At 32.5% G+C, this 19,948-nt stretch overlaps 1 protein-coding gene and 1 long non-coding RNA gene across 2 annotated transcripts; both read right to left on the bottom strand.

The window, feature by feature from the left end:
* Nucleotides 1-11,548: 11,548 nt before the first annotated feature.
* On the bottom strand, nt 11,549-14,439 carry LOC128197434 (uncharacterized). The gene is made up of 6 exons (XR_008249983.1): nt 13,631-14,439; nt 13,241-13,412; nt 12,636-12,719; nt 12,370-12,434; nt 11,931-12,002; nt 11,549-11,802 (listed from the first exon to the last, which is right to left on the bottom strand). It is a non-coding gene; the product is annotated as an uncharacterized LOC128197434 (long non-coding RNA).
* A 692-nt stretch (nt 14,440-15,131) lies between these two features.
* On the bottom strand, nt 15,132-19,084 carry LOC108341335 (coniferyl alcohol acyltransferase). The gene is made up of 2 exons (XM_017579034.2): nt 18,635-19,084; nt 15,132-16,142 (listed from the first exon to the last, which is right to left on the bottom strand). The coding sequence occupies exons 1-2, from the start codon at nt 19,082-19,084 to the stop codon at nt 15,171-15,173; spliced, it is 1,422 nt and encodes a 473-aa protein (XP_017434523.1). The 3' UTR covers nt 15,132-15,170.
* Nucleotides 19,085-19,948: the final 864 nt, after the last annotated feature.

Below are 19,948 nucleotides of genomic sequence, written 5' to 3'. Positions count from 1 at the left end.
TTTTTTTTTATTTTTTTTCGCAGGACATACTGCCTCGGTTCCTACTGAACCGAGGCATAAAGCCACCCTCTACTGCCTCGGTTCTAGCCATAACCGAAGCAGTAGACCCGATTTTTGTTTTTTTTTTAATTCTGTCAGTCTTTCTGCATCGGGTTTTGACGTTAACTGAGGCTAAAGGGGGAAATTCTACCTCAGTTTTGACCTTAACCGAGGCATATTCCCTTGTTTTTTTTAAAAAATGAGGTCTGTTTTTGCTACATTCCCCACTACAAAAACAGACCTGCATATATATATTTACAGCCAGAACAGTCTAGAAAAATCCATAAACGTATATTTTGAATGAAAATTATAATAAAACATAAATACATTAAATATAATCATAAATCAACTTCTTAGAATCATAAATCAATCCAATGTAATCATAAATCAAGTTTGAAGCATAAATGAATGTAATGTACAAAGTTAAACTAATAATAATGTAGAAAAACATAAATCAACTTAGAAACATAAACATAGAACTTACTATATCCTAATATCTACTACATACTATTATATAAATGAATTACATATTTAGCCAGTGTTTTCCTCACAAGTTGAAGTGACTTCTCTGGAATTGGAGCAGTCCTATTGAATCTCTACATAAAACACAATGATTTCAATTAGTGTATATGAAATCTAAACTCTAGAGAAAATAAAATTCAAACCTAAATATTACCGTTTCCCATCCACTAGTGTAATGTGCACGAATAATGGTCATCATCCAAAACATGACGTAGTAACCACATTCATATGACCCCGTTTGTCTATTACACTACAATATATCATCATAATTATAAAATGTTAAATAACATCATTTGAATGGAACCAAATGTAACAAAGTATGGACTAAAATACCAAACCTTAAGGGCAACCCATGCAAGCTTTTTAGCTGTAGCAGTAGATCTCCCAGATAACATCATGTGTGTTGCAAGCAAACTATTAAAAAAATTACTTTAGCATACATTTATACAACAATATGTCTAAGAGGGCTGGGCGGAGACTTGTGCAATGAACAAAACCAGACAACAGTGTTCTCCGGTATGGAGATCACAAGTAGCTGCCAATGACACCTGAAATTGGTAAGAACTTCATTGTCATATACTGAAATTAATAAATGAAACTTTAAAGTTAACAAACTTCACTTACCCATGTATATAAGGGAGAAAATATATCTCCTTCCCCATTCCAAAGCAGGTGGTGATGTATGTTTGGATATCATCAAATTTATTTCTTTCATGAGTCATAGAGGGGTCAATGAACCCATATACATCGTTGAACCCCTTCTTGTTACTAACATCAAACATATACCTAAAATGAAGAAATAATCTGATATAAGTAACTTGATAAAAAATAATTATATAAAAAAGTTCGCATAAACTTACATCATCCACAACTGAATGAGTGTAATATTAATTTCTTCTCTCCCCGACGCAAGCTCCCTAACATCTTGATGATGCAAGTACAATGGGATCTGAGCTTCTCTTCCAAATGTAGTAGAATCCCAATGTACATTCATCGGCACATCTGAAATGATTTTAGCAAGCTCGTCTAACGCACCAAGAGGGTCATCCTAAGATAAATGAGTCTTCTTCGGGGGAGGACTTCCCTCTTGACCTATCTGCTGTTAAATGCAAAAATGGTTATGTTATAACGTCAATTAGAAGTAAATATTAAAATTGAGAAGTATATAGTACGAGTGTTTACCGGGGATTAGATACATCACCAACCAAATGTCTAGGCCAGGCGACAAAGGACTTAAATGCTTCTTCCACAGTGAAGAACTCATCTGTAGGCACAGGAAGAACGGCATCCGCTATGACAACTTCATCCACCGTGACCTTGAACTCATCTTCTGAAAGTTGTACACCATGCACTACAGTGGCTGTCTCATAAACTGTACCACGAGCCACTAGCATGGTCCCAGTATCAGAAAGAATATATAACTGACATGGACGAGTTTCATCCATGTCGTCCCCTGGGGCACCGGCAGCTGAACAACTTCCTTTACCACTTCTACCTGTCAAATTAAATGCTAGGTTATGCAGAAAGTAAATTAGTAACCAAAAATAAATAAGTTAGAGAGACAGTTGGGGAAACAGTTGGAATCATAAACATTTTTAGTTGGAGAGACAGTTGGAAAGTTTGTTAATTCGCCGTGCCATATCCATGTTCTATAACTTCGTATGAAACCATCACAGATAAGATGTTCCCTAATATCACTTGCGTTCAACTTTCTCCCATTCAAACAGTTCACACAGGGACATCTGAACTTCACTTCATCATCACCACTTGTACTCGCATTACGTTGCGCAAACTCTATAAATTCTTCTACCCCTCTCTCGTACTCAGTGTTGATGCGTGGTAAATTAATCCACCCTCTATCCGTACGCATGTTTACTGAAATTGTTTACACAATTTCAATAATCTTGAATGATCACTTTGATCGTGTTTGTATTCAAGGTGTGACCCTATCCCATTCAAGAAGATTCACTTTTTTTAGTTTATTAAACATATCAATTTTAAACAACATATCTTAAATTTCACGAAATTTTGCTAGCATTTCGCATTGGTCTTCAGGTTACACGAAATGAAAGTGATTATAAGTCACAATCAAATATGCACCCGAAGATCAATACAAAACACAACGGCAAATTTTCATGAAATTTAAGACATGTATATTAAAATTGATATGTTATAATAAACTATGAAAAAGTTATTACTCTTCTTAAACTGTCCAACCGGACAATTCAAGATTCAATACTTGTAAATTATTATTACCATCTCCTCTATTTTCATTTGTAAAAAGTACATTTGTTCAAAAAATCTGGAGATAGTAAATAATTTTTGTATTGAATCTCAAACGGGAAACTAAGGCTAAATCACAACAACAATATATATTCAAGCAAACAAATAATAACATATGAAACATGCAATATATTCAAGCAAACAATATATTCAACCAAGAGTAAATAACGTCAATTGGTCTCAAAATCTATCTATCTTGTTATTTTTTTATGTCTTATATTTTGTTAACTACCTTGAGTTACACTCTTTGAATCAATTCCTTGTAAAATACTCAGTCTTTACTTTTTTAACTAACTTCACTTCCATTCTTTGAATTCCTTTCTTCTAAGTTCTATTCCTAAGTTATTCCTATCAACATACGTATACAGAAATTACTATAAAAAATTTCTATTTTCCAAACATCATTTTTCAAACAAATGCATAATCAATCCATCTAACTAATTCTCAGTCATACAAACACATAAATTATTTAGATAATAATATAACAACACAAAATCAATATGAATCCCAATCAAAATTACCAATAATTTTCGTAGACAATGGCGACAATGGGGAGGGACCGCGGCGGCAATGTAGTGGAGACAGTAGGGAGCGTGGCGGCTATGGGGAGGGAGCGCTGCTGCAGTGGTGTGGAGACAGGCGAGGCAGCGACACTATTGCGGGAGAAGACCGGAGACGACGTAGCCCGAGAAGCTGGCCACGAGGCACTGCGAAGCAATGCGAGGCTCCTTCTTGCGTGAGAACACCGGAGGTGTGGTGGCGATTGAACGGCGTAGTGGGGGCGAGAAGAATGGAACAGTCGCGGGAGACTAGGGCTGATAAACAGGATATATTGCCTCGGTTAGAAACGTACTCGAGGTAATAAAGGTATACTGCTTCGGTTTTTAATACTAACCGGGGCCTATACTAGCAGAAAATAAAAAAAAATAAAAAATATAGTGGCTATATGCCTCGGTTGCACCCAAACGATGCCATAGCTTAAGCTTTATGCCTCGGTTCTGTTGATAACCGAAGCAGTATTGCTGTCAATCAGAGGATGTGCAGAAAGTAGCAGAGAAGCAGGCTACGTGGCAATCTATACGTCTCGGTTCTGACTGTAACCGAGGCAGTAAGATGAATTTAAAAAAGTTGTCAGCTTAAGCTTTCTGCCTCGGTTCTACTGATAACCGAAGCAGTATTGCTGTCAATCAGAGGATGTGCAGAGGAGTAGCAGAGAAGCAGGCTACGTGGCAATCTATACGTCTCGGTTTTGACTGTAACCGAGGCAGTATGATGAATTTAAAAAAGTTGTCAGCTGATTTGAATTAGAGCAGGGGCAACGTGGCAATGCTTTAGGCTTCGGTTTCTTTGTCACCCGAGGTAGTAGACCTCTTGCGCTTCGGTTCCGTCGTAACCGAGGCATATCTCCTTCCCCAAATTTACAATTATGCCACCGCGCGTTTATACGCTTCGGTTTCAGTAAAACCGAGACGTATATAGCGCGTTAAAAACCCATTTTTTTACTAGTGGGTTAATTAAGTTTTAAGTTTAAACTTTTTTTAACTATCTTTAATAGGTTTATGTAAAACCTTGCGAACATAGATTAACACAAAACTTTATATTTTTACTTTAATTTCTTGTTTTTTTAATTATTTTTTGTAAAATTCGAAAAAATAAGGGTTTGAAAAATAAAATAGTTTTGAGACTTTAAGTTTTTGTTTGGAAATTAGTGTTCTTGAGTGTATATTTTTGTTAGAACATAATTGTTATGATATTTCTTTATTTTTATATTTTTTTCTATAGGAAAAAGGGTGTTTTACCTTCATTTAATATGTGTAGAAATTAATTAAGTTGTGGTTTGGTGTTTAGAAACCCTAGAAACTCTAAATCAAAGAGAGAAAACAGAAAAAGAGAGGAGATTTGCGTTTTTGGAGAAGAAGAGAGAGAGCAACGGGAAACTCTTAGTGTATAGGAAGATTGCTGGTGTTTTAGGGTTGTAGATAAAGCCTTATGATTGACCAAGGTAATTAAGTTTTAAGTTTTAAGTTAAATTTTTTTTTAACTATCTTTAATAGGTTTATGTGAAAACCTTGCGAACATAGATTAACACAAAACTTTATATTTTTACTTTAATTTATGTTTTTTTAATTGTTTCTTGTAAGATTCGGAAAAATAAGGATTTTAAAAATAAAATAGTTGAGACTTTAGGTTTTTGTTTGGAAATTAGTGTTCTTGAGTGTATATTTTTGTTAGAACATAATTGTTATGATATTTCTTTATTTTTATATATTTTTTCTATAGGAAAAAGGGTGTTTTACCTTTATTTAATATGTGTAGAAATTAATTAAGTTGTGGTTTGGTGTTTAGAAACCCTAGAAACTCTAAATCAAAGAGAGAAAACCGAAAAAGAGAGGAGATTTGCATTTTCGGAGAAGAAGAGAGAGAGCAACGGGAAACTCTTAGTGTAAAGGAAGATTGCTGGTGTTTTAGGGTTGTAGATAAAGCCTTATGATATACCAAGGTAATTAAGTTTTAAGTTTTAAGTTAAATTTTTTTTTAACTATCTTTAATAGGTTTATGTGAAAACCTTGCAAACATAGATTATCACAAAACTTTATATTTTTACTTTAATTTCTGTTTTTTTAATTGTTTCTTGTAAGATTCGGAAAAATAAGGATTTTAAAAATAAAATAGTTGAGACTTTAGGTTTTTGTTTGGAAATTAATGTTCTTGAGTGTATATTTTTGTTAGAACATAATTGTTATGATATTTCTTTATTTTTATATATTTTTTCTATAGGAAAAAGGGTGTTTTACCTTTATTTAATATGTGTAGAAATTAATTAAGTTGTGGTTTGGTGTTTAGAAACCCTAGAAACTCTAAATCAAAGAGAGAAAACAGAAAAAGAGAGGAGATTTGCATTTTCGGAGAAGAAGAGAGAGAGCAACGGGAAACTCTTAGTGTAAAGGAAGATTGCTGGTGTTTTAGGGTTGTAGATAAAGCCTTATGATTGACCAAGGTACTTAAGTTTTAAGTTTTAAGTTAATTTTTTTTTTAACTATCTTTAATAGGTTTATGTGAAAACCTTGCGAACATAGATTAACACAAAACTTTATATTTTTACTTTAATTTCTGTTTTTTTAATTGTTTCTTGTAAGATTCGGAAAAATAAGGATTTTAAAAATAAAATAGTTGAGACTTTAGGTTTTTGTTAGGAAATTAGTGTTCTTGAGTGTATATTTTTGTTAGAACATAATTGTTATGATATTTCTTTATTTTTATATTTTTTTCTATAGGAAAAAGGGTGTTTTACCTTTATTTAATATGTGTAGAAATTAATTAAGTTGTGGTTTGGTGTTTAGAAACCCTAGAAACTTTAAACCAAAGAGAGAAAACAGAAAAAGAGAGGAGATTTGCGTTTTCGAAGAAGAAGAGAGAGAGCAACGGGAAACTCTTAGTGTAAAGGAAGATTGCTGGTGTTGTAGGGTTGTAGATAAAGCTTTATGAATTGCCAAGGTATGGGGAAACTTACCTTTGTTTGTTTATGGTTGTATGTTGTATGTGGTCTTGATTATCTTGATTGGTAATCATGTTTTTGATACATGTGTATATGATCATGATTATTAGTGGTTACTGTTGGGTAACAGATTGTGTATGAATGGGCATAAGGTTTATGTAATATTTATGATGAGCTTTCCCTATAAATGTATTATGTATGTTTTGTTGGGTTATCCCAACAAAGGGTGTCATGCTAAGGAGAACAAAGTTATGATGCTTGGGGGTTTCCATGAAAATATATGTTGTAAGTGTTGGGTTATTGGACTCCCTTCCTATATGAAGAATAGGCCAAATAATGTGGACAAGTATGCCTCACTTTGTTTTAGTGGAGGTGAGTCAGATTAGTAAGGCATATTAGAGTCATTTGAAGAGAGAGAAAAGCCAAGTGAGAGAGAAAAGAAGAGAAGAAGTCATTCTTGCATAACATAAAACCTGCATTGGTGATTTCATTGTTGTGAAGTCATTCACCGTTGGATCAGGTTGATGTTTGGACAGTGGGTTCAAGACGTATGATTCTTCATTCTGACCGTTCGGATCGTCAAGGTCTAGTTTGGGGAGAAAATAGCCTCGGATCAACAACTCTATTTTGGAGAATTTTATAAAACCTGCACTGATGTTTTTGTCGTTGTGAAGTCGTTTATCGTTGGATCGGGTTGATGTTTGGTTAGTGGATTCTAGACTTATGGTCCTTCATTATGACCATTTGGATCGTTAGTCAGATGTCTTGTAATCGATTACAAGGACCTAACAAACGATTACACGAAAAAAAATCTGGTTTTGTACAAAAAGTTGTGCTGCAGGAGCCAACTGTGGGCACATAAGTTGCCAAAGACATTTTACATAATTTTTCTCATTCTTTTTTAATGGATGAGACTTCTTTTTAGTACTTAAGTATAACAAGAGCTTGCAAACTGAGGTTTGGGAAACCCATGATGGAGGAAAGACTCAAGCAATTTGAGTGACATAACATGCTGTCAACTTTGACCATTGCTGACTATTTTAATCATAACTTTTCCTAAAGACCTCCAAATGATGTGATTCTTTTTTTATTACAAAATATACTCAAAACGATTTCCAAGGACTACTAATTTGTGATTTTTGGACATCTGAGCAGGTACAGTTAATTCCTTAAAGTTAACATTTTACACATTGCTGACACCTCTAACCTTTGCTAGTTGTTTTGCTGATAACTTTCTTCACCAAGTTCCAAATGAGTTGATTCTTGTTTTGATAGAATCTAGACTCAAATATATTTAAAATGACTACAAACCCATAATTTTAAGACCACCATATTAGATGCAGTTAATTTCCCAAAAACAACGTTTTTCTAAGCTTCCTAAATGAGTTTACTTTCAAGTTATTGTTTCATGTTTCTTATTTTAGATGGGAGATTTACAAATTAGTATTCATTGGAAATATTTTTGGGTCTATTTTATAATATAAAAGGAATAAACTCATTTGGAATACCGTGGAGAAAGTTAAAAGCAAAACAATTGGCAAAGGTCAAATGTGGTAGGAATATATAAAATGTTAACTTTAAGGAATTATTTGTACCTACTCAGGTGTCCGAAAATTACAAATTAGTATTCATTAGAAATCTATTTGAGTCTATTTTCTAATAAAAAAAGAATCACATCATTTGGAGGTGTGTGGGAAAAGTTATGATTAAAATAGTAAGCAAACGTCAAAACCCGTATATGTTTTTGAACTAAGGTAGGTGAAGTCTATGACCATTTTTGCCCAAGTTATGCCTTGGTAATCCAGTGCAGGCCATTTTGGCCATTGTAATCGATTACAAAGACCCTGTAAACGATTACACGAAAACAAATCTGGTTGTATACAAAAAGTTGTGTTGTAGAAGCTAGTTGTGGGCACATAAGTAGCCAAAGACATTTTACGTAATTTTTTTTTCTTTTCTAATGGATGAGACTTCTTTTCAGTGCTTAAGTGTGAAAAGAGCCTGCAAACTGAGGTTTGGGGAACCCATGGTGGAGGAAAGACTTAAGTAATTTGAGTGAGATAACATGTTGTCAACTTTGACCTTTGCTGACTATTATAATCATAACTTTTCCTATAGACCTCCAAATGGTGTGATTCTTTTTTTATTAGAAAATATACTCAAAACTATTTCCAAGGACTACTAATTTATGATTTTTGGACATATGAGCAGGTGCCGTTAATTTCTTAAAGTTAACGTTTTACACATTCCATCCACCCCTGACCTTTGCTAGTTGTTTTGCTCATACCTTTCTTCACCGAACTCCAAATGAGTTGATTCTTATTTTGTTGGAATCTAGACTCAAATATATTTAAAATGATTACAAACCCATAATTTTTAGACCACTTTACTAGATGCAGTTAATTTCCCAAAAACAACGTTTTTCTAAGCTTCCTAAATGAGTTTACTTTCAAGTTATTGTTTCATGTTTCTTATTTTATATGGGAAAATTACAAATTAGTAGTCATTGGAAATATTTTTGAGTCTATTTTCTAATAAAAAAGGAATAAACTCATTTGGAGTTCCGTGGAGAAAGTTAAAAGCAAAACAACTGGTAAAGGTCAGAGGTGGTAGGAATATATAAAACGTTAACTTTAAGGAATTAACTGTACCTACTCAAGTGTCAAAAAATTACAAATTAGTAGTCATTGGAAAGCTTTTTGAGTTTATTTTCTAATAAAAAAAGAATCACATCATTTTTGAGTTTATTAAAAGAGTCAGCAAACGTCTAAGCCCGTATATGTTTTTGAACCAAGGTAGGTGAAGTCTATGACCATTTTTGCCCAAGTTATGCCTTGGTAATCCAGTGCAGGCCATTTTGGCCATTGTAATTGATTACAAGGACCATGTAAACGATTACACGAAAAAAAAATCTGGTTTTGTACAAAAAGTTGTGTTGCAGGAGCCAGCTGTGGGCACATAAGTAGCCAAAGACATTTTACTTAATTTTTTTCATTCTTTTTTAATGGATGAGACTTCTTTTTAGTGCTTAATTGTCACAACAAGAAAAAAGAAAATTACATACAACCAAATTCTGTATATAAGGTCCAAAATCCGTATATAATACTTGGTTACATACAATCTATATACGGACAAAAATCCATATATAAAACTATCGTAGCTAGATTATATACGGATATATCCGTATATAACTTACATATGAAAAAATCTTTATGTAAAATCTGTATATAATTATATACGAAAAAATCCATATATAAATTCTGTATATAATTACATACGGAAAAATCCGTATGTAATTTATGGTTTTATAAAAAAAAATGATTCCACATTTGCAATGAATAGTTACGATAGCTTATAAAACTCAAACACAACTATCAAATTGCCAAAAATAGTACCAAATTATCAAATAGTAAGAATTGATTATCTTTTATAACTAATACATTACATAAATCAATCATAAACTTAAGAAATGCAAAAGAACAAAGGTACACAGTTGAATATCTTCCGAATGATATTTTACTTCCTTCAGATTAGTAATACGCCTTACATTCACACCACGATACTCAACAACCTACATAGACACAAGAAGCATGAATTTAATGTCTTCAAAATAAACTGAAGTAAGAGAATTTACATAACTTTGAGTGACTGTTAAATTAATAAAGTTATCATCTCTCCTTGTATATTTCTACGAGCAAAGAGGACCTATCCATGAATGCCAGATTTTCCAAAACAAACTCTCAATTTTTCGACGTATATTCAAGCGAGGTAAAAAGTTTGGACTTTGGCCTCGGTTCAAAAAACCCGAAGCAGTAAAGCAAAAAAAAAAAAAGGTTTATTTCCTCGGTTCTGGTTTGAACCAAGGCCGTAAACCCTTGAAAATAATTGATTTAAGGGTCAATGACCTTGGTTGGGGTGCAAAATCGAGGCAATAGATCATTTTTTTGCCTCGGTTCTTAGCAAAACTGTTGTCTAAAGTATGTTTTTTTTTAAAAAATTGCTTGTTTATGCAAACATTCCAAAGCATATACAAGAACACAAACCCAGAAACAAATATGTAATCTGAATTTTAAAAAAATATTTTAAAAAACTCTAACTTTAACTTTGTTAATCGATCTATACACTATTTTCTATTTTTACGAATTAAACTTTTTTTTTCAAACTTTGCGAAATGAAAACATCAAAACCTTAAAATGAAAGACAATAAACATACAAAAAGCACCTGTGCACAAAATTAATTGGTAAAAATGAAAGACAATAGTAGATAAACATAATCAACGAAAAACGGAAGGAAAAAAAATGAAAGAAATGGAATATGATGGTCTGGAAGGCGTGGAGAGAGAGCAGCAACACATAGGAGATACAAATGTTTCAAATGTGCAAGAAACTCTGTTTGCAAAATTTAACCGTAAAAATATGTTATTACCTTGGTTATAATATTAACTAAGTGGATAAGGCTCTATAGCCTCGGTTCTTTTAAGAACTGGTGCCTAAAGCCCCTCAAAAAAATTAAAAAAAAATTAAGTTATTTTATGCCTCTATGGCCTTGGTAAACAACTGAGGTCATAGACCCTTTAGGCCTCGATTCTCTGTGAACCGAGGCATATAAGTTTGAGATAATTGCAAAAATATCACCGCGCCACTTGATGCTTCGGTTGCAATTGAACCGATGTCAAAGCTGCGAGGTAATTAGTGCAAAAAAAGTTTTTTATACTTGTTAAAAAGGTTTTTTATACCTATTTTCGAGTAGGTATAAAAGTGGAGGTATAGAAAGTTTTCAATTTTTCAAACCGGTTTTAGAATAGGTGTAAAAAAGTTCATTTTTACACCGGTTCTGTCTATAATAGATATAAAAGTTGGTATTCATATCTGTCATTATGGCAACAAGTATAAAAAAGTTTAAGAAAAAACCCACTCACTTTTATACCTAATGCCATTATAACATATATAAAAATAAGACTTTTTTTGAATATTTGATTTGTATGTGCCATTATCCATATTCACACTTGCATAAATTCAATTCCATAATACAATATAAATAATCAATAACAAAAAAAAATTATCAATATTATTTCATTAGTAACACATCAAAATAGTTCCTCAATGTAATATTTACCTAACAAAGTTCCTAAATATATTTACATAATATAATTACACATAAAATAGTTTTTCAACTCAAAATGTAATATTGAAACATCTAATTATCTAGAAACTGTTATACATAGAAATTGAAAATTACATTGTTTGTAATCCAACTTAAAAAATTAACAATTACATTGTCTATAATTCAATAACTTGTCTTTCTAACAATTACTCACTTGGAGAATTTGATAGGCAATTTATCACCTAGACTCAGTTTCTCAAAGCGTGAATCATATTCTTCTAGTAGATCAAACTCAAATGCAGCCATGTCAATAGCTCAAACCAGTCTCTTATGAACCACTTTTCCACATCCATTAGACCTTTAAATTGGAGGTAGAAATAAAATTATAAAATAGCACCGAATGTTGATTTTATATATGCAAAAGGGTTAGAGTAATAAAACAAAACAGTAGAACAATATAAAGAAAAAGAAAGTGATATTTTCTACCTAGTATGAATTAAATGGTTATTGCTAATCCAGATACAAATGCAAATTTGACTTGAGAAACCAGCATCTCCCCTGCATCCATTACAATTAAAATATATATTATAAACTATAGATAATCACAAATGCTTATTGAGAAACCATCGTTTGAAAAAAATAATAGATATAATTTATTTATTTCTTAAATATGAGATATAAAAATAATAACTGATCATAACCTCGTAATGATTAAGTGAAATTTAATAACTGAGAAGAAAAATTAATTAATATTATAATAATTTTAAGAAAGGGATATTTTTTTACTATGAAATTGAGATTTTAAAAAATTCTTTGTTAAAATTAAAAATTGAAAAAGTGTGTGTAGTGACATTTTATAGAGTAGAAGGAAGTTGAAGCACGTTAGAGCATAAAAAATTCGTATAACTTTATTATAAGCAGTGACCTTTGGATCTGAAAAGGTGAGGCAGCCAGTACAAACACTTTCACTCCCCGCCTTCATTCTTTTCTCTTCACATCAAAATAAAAGCAATGAAGTGTAGTATAAGATTTGACAATACAAAATACAGAGTAGGAGTATTAGTTTCGGTATAACTCATTATGCAGTAACATCAGTACTCATAAATTATAAGGACACAAACACAATCAAATATGAGCCATAAATTTAGTTTCAAAGAATAACTACATGAGCAAGCTTATTTATAAACTTACAGGTATGTTAGAGTGGTAATTCTTCCTCTATAGGAATTTCCCCTCATAAATGATTGCAGGGTTCTTTCATCTATGCTGTGAATTCTAGAAAAAAGATGCCTTTAGAACAATATTTTCAACTTTGTCAACACCAAGTTTTAATAGTAATGTGTAACAGAATAATAGTAACAAAAAAGGAATGCTCATTAGACCATTGAAATGGAGAGACATCTGAGCCGTTAACGAAAATAAAGTGTCCACTAGAGTCTACAATTGACTTCTTCAAAATTTCTAATGCACGGGTTAGTCTTTCAGTATAGATGACAAGTTCAATATAGATGACAAGTTGTAATCAATCACACCAAATCCTACTCCTATAGAGATAAAGACAGTCACAGACCCTCCGAAAGATAGGAAGAGATACATGAATCCATCCTATAGGATAAAGGGATCTTTCATTTAGAATTTTGAAGACTTCCTCCTCATTTGTAGCTTGACAGTGTGATTCAGTTATCAAGTTAGCAACAAAACAATTAATAATTAAATTGTGCTCTCTTGAAAATATGTACCAAAATATTTTAAAGTTGTAGGTGAGAAGAATATAAGGCTGAGATCCAGATACTAACCGAATTGGAAGCAGATTACTCCTTTGGTATAATCAGAGTAGTTTCACAGGCTGAGTCATATAGAAGGTTCGCTTCTCTTGGAAAATTGAAGGATGTGATCGTGTATCTGTTTCAAATTCTATAATGCATTTGATCAAATTAGGTTCTTCATTTCTTTTCCATAACACACCACCTTGATAGATATTAAATGTATTAAATACCATTAAAAAATTTGAAAACAATAATACAAGATATAAAGTACTAACAAATAAATCTTGTATATTCATGTACGCAAACACACAAAATAGGGAGTGATGTTATGCAGTAGATATGATTCAAGAAGTAGCTGAATTGTCTTAGAGCAAAGAGTAGTAATCTATGTATACGTGTATTCGAGATATAGAACCTTACAATGTGCCTTGTGGTCGACAGGAATAGTAGGAAACCGAATCCCAGCAAAAGGTTTTGCCATGACCACGGTAAAAGTTGCTCCAATTGTCAGAACCTCCAAACTTTAACCAAATTAACCAACAGAGATTCAAGGAGAACGTACATTATTAACGTCCACACCGTCAACAATGAAATTGGCTTTATCATCGTTTGTTCGAAGCGCATCGTATATTTGCTTCACTGTTAGAGGAAGCAAGGACTGAGCATCGCGATTCTACAAAAACAATAATAAATCATAAAATATGACTTCAAACCACATCATTTTCTCAAAAACTTCTAATTAAAGGAAGAGCAAAACCCTAGGGATTTATTAGTGTTGAGGGAAATGAATTGTATCAATTCGAACATAATGGTGATTATCGACACAATCGAACCCGGGGAGAGAGAGGAGGAGAGCATCGAAGGTTCAGAGAGCCAAATTCTGAAGCCCTTGAAAAGGGGAATGATGTCGTCGACATGGATTATTTTAGTGACGATCGCGGATTCAGCGATGAGAGAAGGAAACTTTCTAGAAGCTTCTTCACATAAAGAGGCATGCTCTTGTGCTTGTTGTTGCTGTGTTTTGGAAGGCACGGTGGTGGCATTCGACGATAATGGCGAATTAGAAGCAAAGGAAAAGAAGTGCGGCGTGAAAGTGAAGACGCGCGCGGAAGTGAAGCAATGATTTGGAGAACTGGAAAGGGACGCGGCGTTGCAGACGTTGACGATTTTGAACTCCGCGCTGAAAATAGAGGAGCTTGTCGAAGAAGAATTAGAAGTGCAGCGTGAAAATAAAGATACGCGCAGAAGTTAAGTGTGAAAAAGCGCCAGCATATTATATTCCATGCCGGTTTTAAGTGTCGGTACAAAAAATGACCTTTTATATCTATTTAGAGTTTAACAGATGTAGAATTACTTATTATTTATCACGCTTTTGCCATTATCCTATTTTTATACCAGTTTTTAGTATAATCGATATAAAAAAGTTTATTTTATTTATGATATTACTATCACGTTATTTTTTATACCTGATATTTTAACAAGTTTAAATCGTAATTATAAGAAACTTATTTTAGATTAGTGTAAAATCCATATTTTTATTAGTATATGTATTTTAAACTGTCTAACTTTTTTTTTATCAAGATGCTTTCATGATTAGACACTATGTTATGAAATGTATCTCATGTAGTGCTTATCAAACATGCGTTAGACCTTCTTAGTTATAAGAAACTCTAGATCGGTTATGTACATTAAAAGAATAACATTTAACACTTCTAATACATTTTCCTAGACAATTAAGTCATTATTTTCTTGTAGAAGTTATGTTAGGTTCAAAACAACATTTGGTTAGATGATCTTATCTTAAGAAAAACAAACCCTTTCAGATTAACGTTTTATCACACTTTACTAGCTTTGAAAAAAACAACCACCAAACATAAGTTTTGTTACAACAACTAAATGGCTGGTTAAAAAGACATAAAAGAGTAAATTAACATCATACTTAACAACAACATATCAACGATTATTTGTTAAGGTAATCCCAAGTCAAGGGCTTAAACACATGAGCAGCTTCAGTCTCTATGATGTCCAAGTGCTTCTTTGCAAGGTACATGTACACAACCCAATCACCATTCTCCAAAGGACTTGGCATTGGCATAACATAACCAGCTTCGCCGCCCCAAGGAAAATGGTACGATGCAAAAATTGCTTTCCCCCACCCAAAATCCACCTTCTCCTTTGGAAACCTTTGACCGGACGACACCACAAAGGCTGGTCCCTCGTCGGCACGATTACAATAAATTCTTGACACTCCAGGAATCGGCCTCTGAGCCTCCATCCAATCAATTAGTCCTAAGAAATGCTCCTCCGTGGTGGCCACCGACAAAAACTCGTGAACATCCTCGACCACGTACCCTAATGGCTCCTTCACCAACTCCTCAACTAGTTTCCCTCCAAAGGGTATGGAAAGCACGTTCCCAAAGTAACACTTCATCATTGCTTCGCTCTCTTTGTCACCATTGCCTAGTCTCTTCCTTCCATCAATCACAATGCCCATTTTGACAGTAGCTCTTTTACTATTTGTGTCTCTTGAAGCTGCACATGCAACCATCTTCCACAAGAAAGCCGAGAAACACTCCAGCTTCGTGCGTGTGACGGCGAGGGACTGCATATGGTGAAGTTGCTCTGCCGTGACAAAGTATATACGACTAAGGAGAGCGGTGGCGGTGGCAGTGGTGGTGGGAGGGGGAGGGAGAGGGAGATGGGAGATAGAAGTGTACATTTGGTTCAAAGAAGGGTGGATGGAACCTGGACGACGAGGATTGAGAAGAGAGCGACGAAAACATGGATGGCAGGAAGTGGTGGAGAGAATGGTAATTGTGGGGTGGGCCATGGCAGCCCATGAAACAAGAAACATGTTTGTTGAATATGCATCTGATATGCGATGATCAAATGTACATGCCACTATTATTCCTCCACACTTAAGTGCGGTGGTCTGAAATTGAAACATTTAATTATCATAACTTTAAAATATATATATATATACACACATCAATTCTTCAAATTAAAATGCTAAATTATATATATTCACTATAACATATTTTCATAAAAAAATAATACAATTAAGATTGATTTGAATGAATTCAGTCGAAATTTTATTATTCTTTAAAAAAAATAAAAAGATTATGTTATCAAAATTTAAAGTAAAATAATCACGTTCTCTGTTCGAAATTTTTTTTGTTACCGTACATGTTTGATATGATTTTTCGGGTAAGTTCGCTAAGTTAGGTTTCTGGATTTGACTTTGCGTCACAGAAAAAGATTCAACACCTAATTTCTTTCCCTAGCTGATTAAAAAGTGGGGGAGAAAAAGTTGAAAATAAAATATAAGTTATGACAGTGACATGCTAAAAATAAATTAAAAATATAAGACATCAAAATTGTGAACTATTATTAGTGTATTATATACGTACTTTTGTTTCCGTTATATGCGGGGATTAATGCGACAACAACAGCCACTGAGATACTAACTACTTCATTTGAGTGTAGTAAGACTATAGGATTAATCAAACACTAATTGTGTTCCAAACAAACATTCTAATATTAATATTGTGATTCAAACCTGTTCCAACACCAATAAAAATACGTTTGTTGCAACTCGAAACCCACTAAATCTCTTAGTATCTCTCCCTCTTATATAGGATTTGATTATTTTAAGAAAACATTATTATGAAAATATAGAAAATATTATATTCTAAATTAATGGACAAACTCTTCTTCATATATATATATATATTAAATGAGTAGTTAAAAAAAAATTTTTGTATGAACGAAAACAATGTTCCTTTACAAATAGAAGTGGTCAAGAATTAGCTTGATTCAATGAATTAGTTACTTTGTAAGCTCTGTATGTTTTTTATCAGCATACTTCTGAACTAAAATTTAAACTTATTATATGATATTACTAATTAAACTTAATCAACTGTTTTTTATTAGTCCCAGTAAATGACTTTTTAGAACGGTTCGTTTAACAGTTGCTAATACATTTGTATTGATTTTTCAGTGCACTAATTAAGCCTGAATCTTTGAATTCACTGCATGTTATGATTTTCCTAGAGTTAGGTATATTGAAGAGAAACTTTTTTCCTAAGGCAAATATCCAATATTTAATAATATTTCTTCCTTGAATAGAATTAATAGCTCTGTGTGGAATGCGTAAATAAAAGAAATACTAAAAGAAATGAAATGAAAATATAATAAATAATGTGATAAAAAAGAATTTTTTTTATAAGAAATGCTATGAAAAATAGGAAAAGATTCAGAAAGTATTAAACTATACTCCGTTTTATCATGAGTATAATAAAACTTATCATAATAATAAGTTATGTAGTTTTTATTATATTTAATTTTCATGTGTATAAAAATTTAAGCTATGATTCATATACATTACATTCATTATATATTTGTACAAAATATTACAAACATTTTAGTAAAACTCTCTCTTTTTCCATCCTTTCTATTCTCCTTACTTTATATATCACTCTTTGCATTGAGAAAAAAATTGGGTGAACACCAATTCTAATAGACACCTAATTAAATTTTATAAAGAGAAAAATTAAGCAGGATAAATGATATAATATTATAGAAAAATATAAAATAATGAATATTAATAACATGTTCGATATATATATATATATATATATATATATGTATATATGTATATATATATATATATGTATATATATATGTATATATGTATATATGTATATATATATATATATATATATATATATATATATATATATATATATATATATATATTTATTTATGTATATACAAAAGGATGCTATACTATTTGAGAACCTCAAAAGCAAATTATAGAAACGTGGTTAGGCTTGAGCCACAAAATCATATCAAATGTATCTCCGTTACGCTGTCATCTATATACATGTGTGATGATTGCCGATTGCATTGACAATGCAAGTAGGTGGCATTAATTATAGGCACCTTTATACTACAACACACAACTTACAAGATTTGGAACACATACAATTCTCTTAGATAAAATTCAACTTGGACCAATGTTTGTTCTTTTAAGGAAGTACTAAGTTTTGACATTAAACACCGTTCATGTGAACACGCGGAAAGAAAAAAAAATGATATTTAGACACCTAAGAACTTTTAGCACAGAAAGAACATAAATTATTTATATCATAAATGTGATATATGAGTTCATATCATTAAAAATTAAAAATGTGAATCTAAGTGTGATAAATATAAGAAAGTCTATAACATAATTTTTATTTATAAATTTATTGTTTTAAGATTTAAAATTAAAGATGATAATAATTATTTATATAAATTTAACGCGTGTTGTAGATATCTTATATCTTTTGTATGAATCCCGTTTGAAAGACCATAAGACATAGCCACCAACGTATATATATCATGCATATCAACCACTATTTAGTTAAATGCATGTACTACCTGTACAACAAGCACACCATTCTTCTTCTTTGGAACAAACTTGCCTTCAATAGATTGGTCTGGGTTGTAAAAGTTGAGGTTCTTGAGTTCAACATCTGCCTGAGCTTCAACAAAATCAACACCACGATTGTTACAGAGAACTTCAGGTTCACCCATGCTGTTGAGCATGACTTCACCTGCAAACACATAATAAGAGATTAGGGTTTGTGCCAAGGCCTTCTTCAAAGACCCCACCATGGTTCCAAAGCTGATTTTGTTGGTGGCACTATCTTCCATGGGTTTGGATGTGATAATAGGGTTCTTGTAGCAAAAGAATACTCCTACATCCAATGGAGGTAGAAGCAGGTCAAGGTTAGAGAGTGGAAGCCAATGTTCCTGCATTGGTAACACTGCTGCCACCACCTCTTCGTTCGTCACTTGCACAGAAAAATCTCCATTTTCAGAACACATTTTTTTTATAAGAATTGTTATAATCTAGGACAAGATGTGATCTGTGTTATAGTTATAATTGTCTTGTGTATTATTTATAAGGCTAGTTGGATGGTAGAGGACATACAGGTGTCTTTGATTGGAGTCAATGTTGGTTCATCTAGTCCATTTTTTTGTATTTTAATGAAAAAAATAACAATACTAGATGTACTTGTGGTGAACAAATCCTCCAACTCTTTTATAATGGGGTAACTTTAGTTCAATCATTGTACAAAAGATTCCCTTAATATTTTACTTGGAGATCTTATAAGATAATACGGTCAAACTAAAATAGTTTGAATGTAATTTTTTCATTAAACTATTTTACCCTTCTTGAGATTAACTCTTAAATATGTAATAGAATTAATGTCAAATAAATAAAACAAAGGCCTTAATTTAGTGAAATACTATTTTTCCATGAAAATCACTTGTACCATATGTCCGGACGACCATTAAAGTCCACAAGGATGCTCGGCAAGGACGGACGACCTCACAAGTGTAAATAATTAATTTTAAAGAGATTAAGGTAAATCGTGTTTAAGGGTATTGGACCGGGATTGGGTCGAAATTAAAATATCGCTAATCCTAGGTCCACTAGTGCAGTTAGGGGAAACGACAGCGGTTATTTTCGCCTATAGGCAACGGTTCCTGAACCGAGGCATATCCAAGCAAGGTAAAATGTGGTAGACTTTTGGCCTCGGTTCAGAACCGAGGCATAAAAGGGTAGGATATTGCCTCGGTTCAAAGTAACCCGAAGCAATAAGATATTTTTTTTTTCACAAGACTTTATACCACGATTCCCTTTGAACTGAGGCAGTTTGTCCCTCTATGTAAGTTCAAACCCTT

Source organism: Vigna angularis, chromosome 6 (genome assembly GCF_016808095.1).
Source record: "Vigna angularis cultivar LongXiaoDou No.4 chromosome 6, ASM1680809v1, whole genome shotgun sequence".
Classification (NCBI taxonomy): Eukaryota; Viridiplantae; Streptophyta; class Magnoliopsida; order Fabales; family Fabaceae; genus Vigna; species Vigna angularis.
This window is presented reverse-complemented; position numbering and strand designations above follow the sequence as displayed.